The following is a 14,463-nucleotide window of genomic DNA, read 5'->3' as shown; positions in this document are numbered from 1 at the left end:
GGTTGTCATGAAATCATTTTTACTTATTTATTTATTTTTGACGGGGTACCTGTGATGACTGGTTCAAATTGCGACCCATTATAATAGTAATAATAATTATTTATTTATTTATTAACTAAATTTTTATAAAATAGTCAAAAATAGTATGTTTTTTTATACACGTAGCACACACAAATACTTGTATATGCGGTTTACAGGGACTCTCCATAGGTGCAATGGTTTTTAGACTGTACAAACTATATTATATCCCCCTACACTAACCCTGCCCATCACAGAAAACTTTCTGCATTTTTGAATAATAATAATAATAATAATAATAATAATAAAAATACCTTGTTTTTTAAGCCATTTGGTTTACGAGAACACAGGGAGTTTCCTCATAAACCATTTTTATGTTGTAATACCCATGTCATTATACTAATTTGTGTCTTCATAAACCACATATACAAGAACACACATACGCATATAAAAATGGTAAATGGAAAAACCTACTTAAAGAGGTTGTTCCACATTATAATGCAAGCCACAGTTCAATATGAGGAGGAAGAAAGATCTTTCTGAAGATGAAAAGCATGACATGGTGCAATGTCTTGCAAAAGGCATAAAAACAACAAATATTTTATGAAAACTGAATAGAGATTGTCGAAGTGTCAAAGGATTTGTGAGTGATTTAGAGCACAGAAGAACTCGCTCTGGCTTATTAAGGAAAGTTTCTGTCAACAGACTAATTGTATTAAAAGGGCAGTTATAAAAAAAAAAGTCACTCTTGAGTAACAAATAAGTATTTGAAGCTGCTGGAGTCTCAAGAACCTCTCCATGCAGACTGGCAGTTGTGCGTAAAGCTGCGTTTCTACACTCACCTGACAAAGACAAAGAAACACACTGAAAGAGTAAATCTGAGTGAACTCCCTTATAGTCTGGGTGTTAGGGACCCTCTCCAGATGTTCTGTTGCTGGAGAGTATTATGGGGTCCTGGGAGACGACAGCAGTGCAGATAGCCTGACTGCTGATCTGAGGCAGTGTGTAAACATGCAGAGGCTCAGGGAGGAGGAAAAAAAGGACACCGTAGCTCTACTTTGCTCCTAAAATCAGAGTTCAACAGACAATTTATACACATCAGGAGAATTAGCAACACAAATGCAACGTAGATCACCTAAATGGAAGCTAATACTGAAGTGATTGTTTACATTTTCCAGTGTCAAGGATATCTCTCTCTTTGGTATGTTTAATGAGTTATGGCTTCAGGCAGTTTGTGTTTCCAGAAGCCTCTCTCAGCCTGGTACAGCTCTCCATAATATAGCATGTGAGATCTCACCAGTGTTAACTATTGTTAATTTCAATTTTTGCATGCAGGAGGTGCTAGAATTCAGTCTGAAATTCTCAGACGACTGTCAAATTCCACAATCGTTTGCACATATTTTGTGTGTTATAGCGACATCTAGTGGTTATACTGCTCTTTTTAAATTTATGAATGACCAGTTCTGGGAATTTTTGAGCTTGTGATGGTGGGTGAATGTTGTCTAGAGCTGTGTGTCACAGGTGACCGTTAAATTACATAGCCAGCATTTTTTTAAAAGCAGTTTGCTACATTACAAGCTATTAAAAAGTAGCAAATCTACACTACTTTTCTTTAGGGTCCCTTAGACTTTTGAAAATGTTTTTGAAAGTCTTTATTGCTCACCAAGGATGCATTTATTTGATTATAAATGCAGTAAAAACAATAATTTTATAAATTATTACTACAATTTAAAATAGTTTTTTAATTGTAATATTCTAAAATGTAAGTTATTCCTGTGTTAGAAAAGCTGAATTTCCAGCAGCCAAAAATTTGGGAGGATCTATTGACAGAAATGCAATATAATATACACAACTATGTTTTCTGTGGTACATAAAGACCTTACATAAATGAACTGTTATGTTTTTGTTACCATAGAATGAGCCATTTCTATCACATACACCGCGGGTCCCCTTACATTTCAAGTCGCCATTATGCGCCGGCATGTTTCTACAGCAGCCCTAAACGGACAAACACTCTACAGAGCACGTTTCATCACCATTTTGTTTTTCTAAATTGTTCATGTTTTTAGAGGCTTGCATCGTCACTACATTGAATACGCACAAAGTAGTAGTAATAGTAGTGGTAGTAGTTGTCTGGTTTATTAGAAGCAGAGACCGTTCTTTGTTAGAAGTAAGAAGAAACCTCATTGCTTCTCACAGCTTCAATCTGCTGTCTCAGATGATGACATCTTTGTCTTGTGTCGGCCAGATGGCCACCGTAGCTTCTCGGAAAGGGAGGGGTGTGAGCTGTTAGTTGCAGTTCACAACCTCACCGCTAGATGCCGCTAAAATGTACACAGTGCGCCTTTAATCCAGTCTTCAGTGTCGCATGATTCTTCAGAAATCATTATGCTCATGAAAAATCATGCTCATGTAACATTTCTTCTTATTATCAGTAATAATCAGTTGTGTTTTTGCTGCTTAATATTTTTGTGGAAACATACATTTTTTCAGGATTCTTTGATTAATAGAAAGTTTAAAAAAAACAGCATTTATTTGAAATAGAAATGGTTTGTATTATTATAAATGTCTTTACTGAAACTTAAAAGTACAAAAAAAAATCTTGACAAAACTGACATCAGAAATACTTAATATACCTAAAAACAGCTAGAAAAAGGACATAAACGAATGACTACAGTAGAGTAATATTGTTAAATCTGAAATATAACTGAATTATGCTCACTTCTGAATAGTCTTTCTAAATAATAAGCAAATGAGCAAGGACTTCTGGGTGTATAGTAGTACTTCAGCTAATTAATATTCATGAGTCAGGCTGTCCAGGTTAATACCATGTACCCCCTGAAACTTTTCAGATTGTTCCTATACATTTAACAGCACCTCGTCGTCTTCCCCCTTACCGGATTTGTGTGGTGTGTATATGTGTGTTTACAAGTCTGTATACAGAAGGCCTGGTGTTTGCATTAGACATGCCTGAAGAACTGTGAAATCTGCTGTATGATTAGTCGCATACAGCTTGACTTTCCTGTTTTTTTAGGCTCTAGCCCATGACACTTCAGGCCTCAGTGCAGCATGTAACCCACCATTTCATAGTGTTTCCGATCAGTAATGTTCCAAACAAAAGAGATTTCCTTCTGGGAGATGCAAAAAAACCCAACAAACCAGTCATACAACACCAGATCAGCAGTTAGCAGATTCAGTCTGTAAACAAAACCAGCTCTTCAACTTGGTAGCCAGTGCACAGAGCCGTAAATGTCTAAATGAAATGAACACATGTGCTGTTGGTTCAGCAGAAGGTGTGGGCAGAAATGCAGCCCTGATGGAGTCCGAACTAAAGATGAGGTCACTGATTTATCACACCCTGTGGCCTCAACCCATCCTCCTCTCTACTATACGAGGAGCGCTGGTGGCCTCAGGCAATAGACGTGTGCTGAAATTCAGGAAACTACTGGGGAAGCCGCAAGCGCAGACGTGCACTCCTCAGGGATTCTGATGAAATATGTACCGCCGTTGCCCTCCACTTCTCTTCCACCCACGTCACACAATCTGAATGGGTTTCATCTAAAAATAATCACGCTATCTCTTTTACAATTGCAAAAGAGCCTCGTTTCGGGGTGTACGGGGGCGTGTTGGAAAGTACAATTTGAGCATTCACTCAAATAACTCACGTTAGAAGCAAACAACTCGGTCAGAGTGAGAGAGGGAGGAGAGAGGGCAGGAATGAGAGAGTGAGAGAGCGAGAGGGGGTGGGGGGTTGTCATCAGTTTCTCATTCTGAGGTCTGCTGCGTTCAGAGAGCTGGAGGAAGTGGGAAAAACTTAGTTGGTCCTTTAAGAAAGTCGTGGGCTTGGATCTGGGGACCGCTCTGATCGCTTTCTCTTTTTTCCTCCCCCTGTTACCTCCTAATTTGGGATTTGTTTGGGAGCTGGAGAGCACCAAGTCTGTGAGAGTTTCGCCTTACTGGGAAAGGTTGCTTTGATCCCGCAGATTCAGCTTCAAAATGTCTGATTCCACTGTCAATCCACATTTGGAGGGAATAATCTCAGACTTTGAAGGTTTGTGTTCATTTTTTTGTATAGGATTCTCTCGAATTTTGAAAAGAAAATGTTGTTTTAAAGTACAAAACATTGAGCAGATACTTTAGAAACAGTTCTATTACTTTTTTATATTATTATAAAGTGCGAATGGTCAATGTGAATCTGGTGTCTCTGTTTCTATATCTGAGTGTGCTGTGGTTGTGTCACGGAGGTCATGTGGCCGTCTGCAGCTCTGTGTGTGTATCTGTCATACACAGTACGTGCTATTCACTCTTTTCTGTGGGCTGTACACACAAACGGTCCTGCATGACAGGAAACGTCCTCACTGCACTAACACGAAAGCAACAATAACCATCAGCACACTGACCGTGGCTATGAGGATCACACCTGGCTGCCGTCCGTTCGTCCTGCCCACCTCCGCGAGCTTCACGTCTCTGTTTCTTTCTTTCATTTTTTTTTTTCATCATCGTGCTCCTGGCATTGATTTGCTCTGTCATCCCCCCCTTCCCCCTTTCCTCTCTCTTTTCCTCTCTCAACACCTCTCATCCAGCTGCGAGAGACCTTGACAAACACACACGCCTCTCATAGACAAGACGCATTCCCACTTGTCTGGCTTTTTCAGTGTCATCACTTATTGAGCCACAGAAATAGTTTTAAGCCAAATATCGGGAGGTCAGAGGGCGAGGAATGACATGCAGGTCAGGTCAGGGTGGTCTTCATAAGTAAGCTGATGACTTGGCTCACCCGGATGAGAGGCTTTGGCTGTGCACCTGGCTGCTTCTTCATGGATATATACTTTGACAGAAAGAGATGCTTTTGTCCAGAGGAGTGAATGGATGAGAGAGAGAGAGAGAGACAGACAGACAGACAAAGAGGCAGACAGTGTGCTCTGGCTTTGAGCTAAAACTTACAGACAAACGAAGGAGGAAATTCCACAGAAAGCGCTGAATTCTGTGGGTGCCGAAAATGGAGGGTTTGCCAGACGTAGAGTTCTCTCTATTTAAGATGCATGTTTATGAACCTTTATTTTTGTGTATGTGTTTTTGACAAATCCAGACGTTGGAATAAACGTCCACATTGTGGCTTATTGTGGCCTAGGACCATCTAAGACAGGGAAAATTCTGAACGATACTGATAAGCCATTAAATATTTTCACGTTATGGCTGAAAACAATAATTGGCTGATATTAAAATTCTATACTATTTTGTGTAAATAAAATTGAATTTAGTGAATTTAGGCATCATAACATAATATACTAAATGACATTCATTTTGAGATTTGCTAACGATTTCATTAAAAGGGTTAGTTCACCCAAAAATGAAATTTCTGTCATTACTCACCCTCATGTCGTTCCACACCCATAAGACCTTCATTCATCTTCAGAGCACAAATTAAGATATTTTTGATAAAATCCGATGGCTCAGTGAAGCCTCCTTTGACAGCAAGATAATTAACTTTCAGATGACCAGAAAGCTACTAAAGTCATATTTAAATCAGTTCATGTGACTACAGTGGTTCAACCTTAATGTTATGAAGTGACGAGAATACTTTTTGTGCAGCAAAAAAACAAAATAGCTACTTTATTCAACAATATCTAGTGATGGGCGATTTCAAAACACTGCTTCATGAAGCTTCGAAGCTTTATGAATCTTTTGTTTCGAATCAGTGGTTCTGAGTGTGTATCAAACTGCCAAAGTCACGCCCCCCCAGCGGTGAACCATTGAAATTTCAAAACACTTATGACGTAACGAAGCCTCGTTTACTGAAATAACGTGACTTTGGCAGTTTGATACATGCTCTGAACCACTGATTCAAAACAAAAGATTCGTAAAGCTTCGAAGCTTCATGAATTTTTGAAACTTTAGAAACTGTGGAATAAAGTCGTTATTTAGTTTGTTTGTTTTTTGGCGCACAAAAAATATTCTTGCCACTTTATAACATTAAGTTTGAACCACTGTAGTCACATGAACTGTTTTAAATACATCTTTAGTAGCTTTCTGGGCATCTGAAAGTGTTAATTATCTTGCTGTCAATGGAGGCCTCACTGAGCCATCGGATTTTATCAAAAATATCTTAATTTGTGTTCTGAAGATTAACGAAGGTCTTACGGGTGTGGAACGACATGAGGGTGAGTAATAAATGACAGAATTTACATTTTCGGGTGAATAACCCTTTAATAATGTGTTAGATGACGGCAAAGGTAGGCCTAATCTAAATGTAAAAATAGTGAGCATGAACAATTAAATATACTATTAAGAACGGTATGATCAATTTAAAAAAAAAAATATTTATTAGTACTAAAATATTGTGAATCTCTAATTATAAAGTGACAAACCACAGATTTTTGTTATGTGCCGTTAAGGGGCGGAGTTATCTGAAATAAACTGGTATGAAAAAAATATTTAAATAAAGGTGCAGCAGTCTTAGCAAATGGATTTATTTAGTAAAAAAAAAAATGCAACTGTAAATAAACAAACAAACAATTGATTAAATACTATCCTGTTCTGCTTGTGGATATTTAGTTCCCTTTGCTACTAAGCCATCAAATCTTATTTTCCAGTTTTGTGTGTGGTAGGCAACAGACTGTCAGCTGTCTCAGCCTGAGACCAAACCAATTCAGACACATTCAGTGTCATTCACAAGTAAACACTGGGGCGAGAGTGCTTGAATGATTGAGACAGATAGAAGCATATTGGTTTATGTGTTTGCAATCCAGTAGGACTCATTTAGAGACACATAAATACTTGGCTAGTCTAGAATTGTCATAGTCTGAGAACAGGGTGCTCTGGATGACTTAAATTGGCAGCTTTTGGTCATTTTACGGACACATGACAACTATTTCAGATGGGACTCATTTCATTGCTAACAAATCAGACATCAGCACAGGAAAGCACTCACATTATACTGCGACCAAACCACTTTCATGTTGCTGCATGTAAAGCTATAAGTGTTGTCTCTAAATTCATCATCAAGCGTGGCTATTTGCAGAATGTAAAGGCAGGACTGACCACACTATAAAGAGAAGTATGCACTTTATAGTGTGGTTCTGTGCAATGTTAGCTCAGGGTTGGAAAACCATCTCACTGCTATATTCACATTACAAGTCTATTAGCTTCAGTTAACGACTAGTAAATAAACAAGCAAATGCTTATCAATTCTATGGTAAGTTTCACATGAAGATAAGGAAATCCTTTCAGTACTGCTAAAAATAAATACATCTTAGACCAGCATGAATTTCCTGGCTGGTCTACCTGATGAACTAGCACAGTTTTAAACTTAGCTGGTGATGCTTGTCAACCAACTTTTGTTAAAGCTCGCTCACTAAAAATGTCTTGCTAGTTAAGAATCCTATTTGGAAACAAGTGAACAACATATGCTACACTAGCAATGCTAGCCTTTTTAGCAGATTAGCGGCTCCCAGAGCAAAACAAATAAGTGATGCTATCTGCTAGCAGTGCCTCCCGCCAATGACATCACATCACATACAGCCTAATGCCGTTTTCACTCTTTCAGAGAATTGAGATTGGGGACATAGCAATAAATGACTTCCCTTTATTCAGTGCTGGCCTCCGCACAAGGAAATGGGCTTAATAAATGAAGCTCATAACATCTAAAATTCATGGCTCTACTTTGGAAGTGAAAACATATTGATATACTCCCTGGAAACGTGCTATGTGCATGTGTTATGGTGAGCAGTCACATGACTGAAGTTTATGGCTATCTGTAACTGAGAGGATATTAAAAGTTCTCATTTATGAAACCTTATAATATGCCTGAAGTTAACCCTTGCTAAGCTGCAGAACTTGAATGGATGATTGTTATGAGCATTGGTTTACCTTGGTTTAACACCAATCCAAAGGTTTTTTTGGGCATCATTAAATATGCGCCGATTCAGGCTGCGGCCCCTTTAAATTGCGCGATCCCTGCCCCCCGAGCTCTCCGCTATAAAACCCGCTAGTTCACACAGCTAATATAACCCTCAAATGGATCTTTACAAGATGTTCGTCATGCATACTGCATGCATGCTTCAGGTCATGTGAGTAAAGTATTTATTTTGATGTTTACATTTGATTCTGAATGAGTTTGAGGCTATGCTCCGTGGCTAACGGCTAATGCTACACTGTTGGAGAGATTTATAAAGAATGAAGTTGTGTTTATGAATTATACAGACTGCACGTGTTTAAAAATGAAAATAGCGACGGCTCTTGTCTCTGTGAATACAGTAAGAAACGATGGTAACTTTAACCACATTTAACATTACATTAGCAACATGCTAACGAAACATTTAGAAAGACAATTTACAAATATCACTAAAAATATAATGTTATCATGGATCATGTCAGTTATTATTGCTCCATCTGCCATTTTTCGCTATTGTTCTTGCTTGCTTACCTAGTCTGTTACGTAACAGTCGGTGTTATGTTGAGATTCGCCTGTTCTTCGGAGGTCTTTTAAACAAATGAGATTTACATAAGAATTTCCATGTACTGAACTCTTGTTATTCAGCTGTGCCAAGGTAAATTCAATTTTAAATTCTATGGCACCTTTAAAATAGAGACAGGTAAAGTTTATAAATATAGGGAAAAAAGAGAGGTGCATGAGAAAGAGTGTGTACTGATAATGGTTTTGTCATATCAGCCTGTATTTATGCTGTTTTCCTCAGTCTTTCTTAAAATAGCATTGAAAAGAGATCTGTATTTTCATTTAAACTTAAGTCATTTATATAAAAACACTGCCACAATCACTCTCGCCAACACTTACTATATTTAGGGTTGCATTAACTATGATTAACCAGTTGGAATTTTTTTTTTTTTAATTTGGTAGATGGTTTTAGCTGGTCTAGACTGGTCAATAGCTGGTTAACCCGTAACAATGTTCTAAAAAAGCTTGGTTGTCGTAAAGGGTTAGTTCACCTAAAAATCAATTACTCAGTACTCACCCTCATGTCGTTCCAAATCTGTAGAATTTTCTTTCTTTCTTTAAGTTATATTGAAGAATGCTGATAGTGTGAAAGAAATTTTAATTTTAACTTTAATTTTAATTAATCATAACTTAACATTTCTTTCCATACAGGGATAACATTCATATATGTTTTTGATACTGAATGTCTAACACTTGGGCCAGATTTAGGCTACTGTGTGTCTAAAAATAACAAAAGGAGAAATAAAACTAGACAGGTTGTCCAGTTTTGTTATTTATGTCCAACCTCATGATCGAGATTTACTCCTACCTAGTAACAAAGAATTATACATATGTTGAACCAATCAAGTTGGAATTAAATGATGTAATGAATCGTGTCACCTTTACCATGTTCCTTTTCAATAAAAACTGTTGTACGCTCTTGATCGGGAGATTTTCTCTGAAATTGGTCCTCCCGGCCGTGATAAAATCACACTGAAGACATTTTCTGGAGTCTTGTCTGATTACTGCTGTGCAGCAGGTTAGTGGAACACTAAAGATCTTATTCCCAAGTGTTAGTGTTCATAGGGGGCAAGACGCTGTCCGACTCGCAGCAAGTTGTCGCCAGTAGACGCGGTAGAGGATAAATTCTACCACAATAGCTAAACAGTTTTGGTGCCCATATTGTATGGACATTTATCAAAATACCTTCTAATATGTTCCACAGAAGAACATAACAACATGAATGTGAGTAAATTATGTCATTTTCATATTGAGTGAACCAGCTGGTAGTTGGTTTGTTGCTGCAACTGACCAGCTAATGACCACCTTAGACCATCGACCATTTTCCAATAACAAGCCTAAAAAGGATTTTCCAATTGGGTTATCAACTATTCGTGAATCACATGACTTCAGTTGCACTTGTTCTATTTCCATTGACTATTGTACATCAAACTGTAGCTGCATGTGCATATAGTTTTGCACAGTTACCTGTAATTAAGTGAAAATAATGTGAACCCAGTAAACTACGCTGGTGCTGCTGACATTTGAGATGAAGTTCATTTTGACTGTTAACATACAAGCCAAAAATGCAAACCGCCCAGAAACTAATCAACTGTTACCCGGAGGCTAACAGAAACCGTAAGCAGTGAAGATATGCAGATGTTTGTTTCTCACCTGTACATTGAGCCAAACCTCAACCTGTAGATTAGTTGGCTAATTTCTGGACAACTAATTGATGAGCAGTTATGCATACGTACAACCAAACACAAACTCTTGCTTCCATAGATGTGCATGTGTTTGAGCATAGGGTTGTGTGAGAGCAAACACATCTGTGTGAGTTTGTATGTACATGTTTACTCAAAGCTGCAGCTGTGTGTACTGTGGGAGAGAGAGAAGACTCTTATGCGTTTTTGTGCGGCCCATTTCCCACCACAGCCCGGGGCTGCGTCACATAGCTTCCAACTCTCGCAGATCAGCAAGGCCAAACATATCATTACAGCAGAATTACACTATCTGTTTGTATCCTGTTGTTTTTGTCGGCACATACCTCAAAAACCTCTGATTCTCTGGCATTATGGTGTTGAGCTGCTACGAAAGTCTTTTTTTCTGGCTAGAAATGTGACTAGATGTGACTGATAATTACGATAGATTGCTCTTAAGATTATAGTTGAACTGTTAAAGGGACACTATGTGAATTTCGCCACTAGAGGTTGCTTATTCAAAACAAAGGCGTAGCTTGATGACGCCTTGATTTTGCGGAATCATGGGAGGTGTTGTCCTACAGCCGGTGGAAAAGAATCCGACGGAATGTGGACAGAAATCGTATTAATGGATGTGCTATGCAGGGGTAGGCAAGTTCAGTCCTAGAGAGCTGCTGTCCTGCAGAGTTTAGCTCCAACTGCCTATAGCCTTAGTAATCCTGAAGAGCTTGATTAGCTTGTTCAGGTGTGTTTGATTAAGGTTGGAGCTAAACTCAGCAAGACAGCGGCTCTCTAGGACCGAACTTGCCTACCCCTGAGCTAATGTATTAAAGATGTATTAACTGTCGTATGAAGCAGGGTGTGGCTGAAAGCCGTTGGAGTTGAACGAAGCCGCTGGAGCGATTGTTAATGAGAGACGAGCGCGACACGCGGCTCGAGAGCGGCGGAGCTTTTATTATGCCGCAGACGAGCACTTCCGCTTCTTCCGGTCATGCGTATGTGGGGTAACGCAGTGCTGTTTTATATTAGATACATTTGTGTGTTGAAATTTGTTATCATGCTACTCTGTGTGTTCACTCGGCGGCTGTTATGAGACATGGAAACACATGGTATTTGCAGTAGATCAAGAAAACGAGATGACCTGTCTAATAAAACATAATATATTAAAGCGTCTTTGGTGTTTTCATGGTTTCTACAAAATAAAACCAGAGGGTAACGCGGGTTTGATGCCATTGATAGGTGATGCACGGACATGGTCCGTATCCTGGTTAAAATTGCTTAATTCTCTGGATTTAAACATACTTGGAAACATTTGAGATAATGCAAGTAGTAAGTGAACAAAATATTGACTTGTGTTCTACTGGTTTTTGGATATTTTAATCCAAAAATCTTACATATTATGCCTTTAAGTTAATTTCTGGACCAAACAGCTATCAAATCACCCACTTTAATTTTAGTTAGTGCTGCTTGCTATTGCACATACTTTGGAGCGCAACTCGAGGAGACATGCTCTTGCTTTTTGAACAGACTTATGGTTTTGTCTGCTAAATATTAAAATGGATAAAAATATATCAGAGAATACTCAAGCTTTTTAAAGCAGCATGGATTCTGATGGGCTTCCAATGTTTTTATTGTTCATCAGCTGAAAAAAAAAAAAAAATGTAATGATATTGTTCCTCTGTGCTGTCTTATCATTATAGTTATTGCTCTTGGTGTGAACAAGCCATTAACCCAAAGCCTACATAACATAAAAACTTGTACTAAAGCTTGTACTTAAACAGTACATTCAACAAGATCATACTAGCATCTTCCTAGCAGCTGCATAACCAGGGGCTAAATGCTACTTTTATCTTAGCAATTGTATAGAAATGTGCTAATGAAGATTTAGAACACCTTAGCAACTGCATAGCAACCACCCCATTACACAATGGAATGAGTATTGCACAAACAAGGACAGAAAGTGTATTTGAAAATCTTCCGAAAAATGCCGTTCACCTTTACAGGAATGGATTTTTCTTAAATGTATTTGATGCAGGCATTTCAGTGCATTTTGTGATCTGGATCTTTTGGATACTCTAAATAGTTTATGAAACCACAGATAGACTGAGGTTTGTTTTTCAAAGTACGACACCATTGGAGCTCTCATCAAATATGTCTAGCCAGCTTACCCTGTCAAAAATACACATGCACCACATTGAGCAGAAGATTATTATGTAAGAGATCATGTGCTTGGTTTGGCTGTAGTGGACTGTATGGTTTTTATATTGTACTTTATGTAGTCTAAAAGCTCAGAGCGACCATAATGGACTAAACAATAAAATATGTCTGTAATCATTCACTTCCTGCCTGTGCATGAAAAGGTTGTTTGAGGACAAAACTTAAGAGCTATTAATTCTGTTGATTATCAAACTATTATGATTCATATGTGTATACTTCTATTTTGTGACAAGCATATTGTTGCCTGAACTAAAAGGAACAAAACTGACAATATCTCTTCCTGTTTAACACCCATTCACAATCATTTTACACAATCACAATCCTGCCTCAGGGACTTTATGTGTGTGTGAACTGCTACTAAAGTTATGTTGTTTGTATCTGACGCATGCATACATTGCACACATTTCCCTGCATGAAGTAGGATTCCTTTTTAATCCAACCACACTTTAAAATGACAGGAAATGACATCATCTGGGCACAGCTTTAAAAAAAAGCCCCCTCTGAAGATGAGACATGAGAAAAATAGTCATTCTGTCCTCTGGCTCATGAGAAAAAGTTAACCAGTTCAAAACAACTGTGTTATGAGCCTAAATGTACAGTATCACATATCCAATCAAAACACCAGTGGTGTAAGGGGAAAAAAAACTCTCTCAAAAATGAATCAAATGCCTGGCAGGCCTCATTTCCTTATCCAAATGCAAGGGAGGTACTGTAAAACAGGACCATCAGCTTTCATCCTGTCCTGCTGACCGGAGGTCATTTTTCCTGTGTGTTGGAAGAAACTAGATCCATGTGTGTTGGGGTCGACAAGTCCTGCTGTGTTATGATAAGTGTGCCACCGAAAAGCATGACGTAAAACATTGAGGTTCATAATGGATACTTTTACAAGGCATTTTTAAAGGGATAGTTCACCCAAAAATGAAAATTTGATGTTTATCTGCTTACCCCCAGCGCATCCAAGATGTAGGTGATTTTTTCTTCACTAGAACACAAATGATGATTTTTAACTCCAACCGTTGCCGTCTGTCAGTCTTATAATGCATGTCAATGGGAACTTCATCTATAAGAGTAAAAAAAAAACATGCACAGACAAATCCAAATTAAACCCTGTGGCTTGTGACAACACATTAATGTCCTAAGACACAAAACAATTGGTTTGTGCAAGAAACCGAACAGTATTTATATAATTTTTTACCTCTAAAACGCCACTATATCCAACTGCCCTGCGCATTCGGTTAGTGAGGTCAGAAAACGCGTTCTGATGACGGAAGTGATCTCGCGCGCTTTGATTCAATAAGTGAGATATCACTTCCGTCATCAGAACGCCTTCAGACCTCACTAACCGAATGCGCAGGGCAGTTTGATATAGTGGTGTTTTAGAGGTAATAAATTATATAAATACTGTTCGGTTTCTCACACAAACCGATCGTTTCGTGTCTTAGGACATCAATGTGCCGTCACGAGCTGCAGGGTTTAATTTGGATTTGTCTGTGCATGTTTTTTGACTCTTATAGATTGAGTTCCCATTTACATGCATTATATGACTGACAGAATGCAACGGTTGTAGTTAAAAATCATCATTTGTGTTCTACTGAAGAAACAAAATCACCTACATCTTGGATGCCCTGGAGGTAAGCAGATAAACATCAAATTTTCATTTTTGGGTGAACTATCCCTTTAATATGAAAATTATTTTGAATGTTTTTTTAGTTAAAAATAACAACACTGCTGTGCATACTGTGCCTAATAAGTCTGTTGGATGTTTGAAGGTAGGGTAGGCAATTTCGGAACGCCCCATAGCAAGTGAGCTTTGAAAGCATAAGATCCTACCCTCCCTTTAGAGCGTCTCCAAAGCCGCGCCTCCTCCAAAACACAAACACACACAGCAGAGTCTGTAAAGCATCACAAAACGAGAAAAAAATGTTAAATTACCTCATGTCTTAAAGCACATAACATTACATAATGAACGTAAACAATTTGCAGAGCTCTTACTTGTACCACCTGACTGCTGCAGATTAATTTCGGCATTGGTAGTATTGACATCGAAACGCATAATTCCATGTCTGAACATGGGATCAGCTCTGGGTAGAAAGT

At 38.3% G+C, this 14,463-nt stretch overlaps 1 protein-coding gene across 4 annotated transcripts in view; it reads left to right on the top strand.

Moving 5' to 3' along the window:
• septin9a (septin 9a) overlaps window positions 1-14,463 on the top strand; it is a 103,444-nt gene that overhangs the window by 26,831 nt on the left and 62,150 nt on the right. Inside the window, exon 1 of one of the 4 annotated variants that reach the window (XM_067382169.1) lies at window positions 3,527-4,069. The exons of the other annotated variants lie outside the window; for them this stretch is intronic. Coding sequence (XP_067238270.1) covers window positions 4,015-4,069 — 55 coding nt within the window. The 5' untranslated portion in view covers window positions 3,527-4,014. Of the gene's footprint in view, window positions 1-3,526; window positions 4,070-14,463 lie in introns of those variants that run through there. 4 annotated transcript variants of the gene reach the window in all.

The sequence above is a fragment of the Chanodichthys erythropterus genome, chromosome 3 (genome assembly GCF_024489055.1).
Source record: "Chanodichthys erythropterus isolate Z2021 chromosome 3, ASM2448905v1, whole genome shotgun sequence".
NCBI classification, from domain to species: domain Eukaryota; kingdom Metazoa; phylum Chordata; class Actinopteri; order Cypriniformes; family Xenocyprididae; genus Chanodichthys; species Chanodichthys erythropterus.
This window is presented reverse-complemented; position numbering and strand designations above follow the sequence as displayed.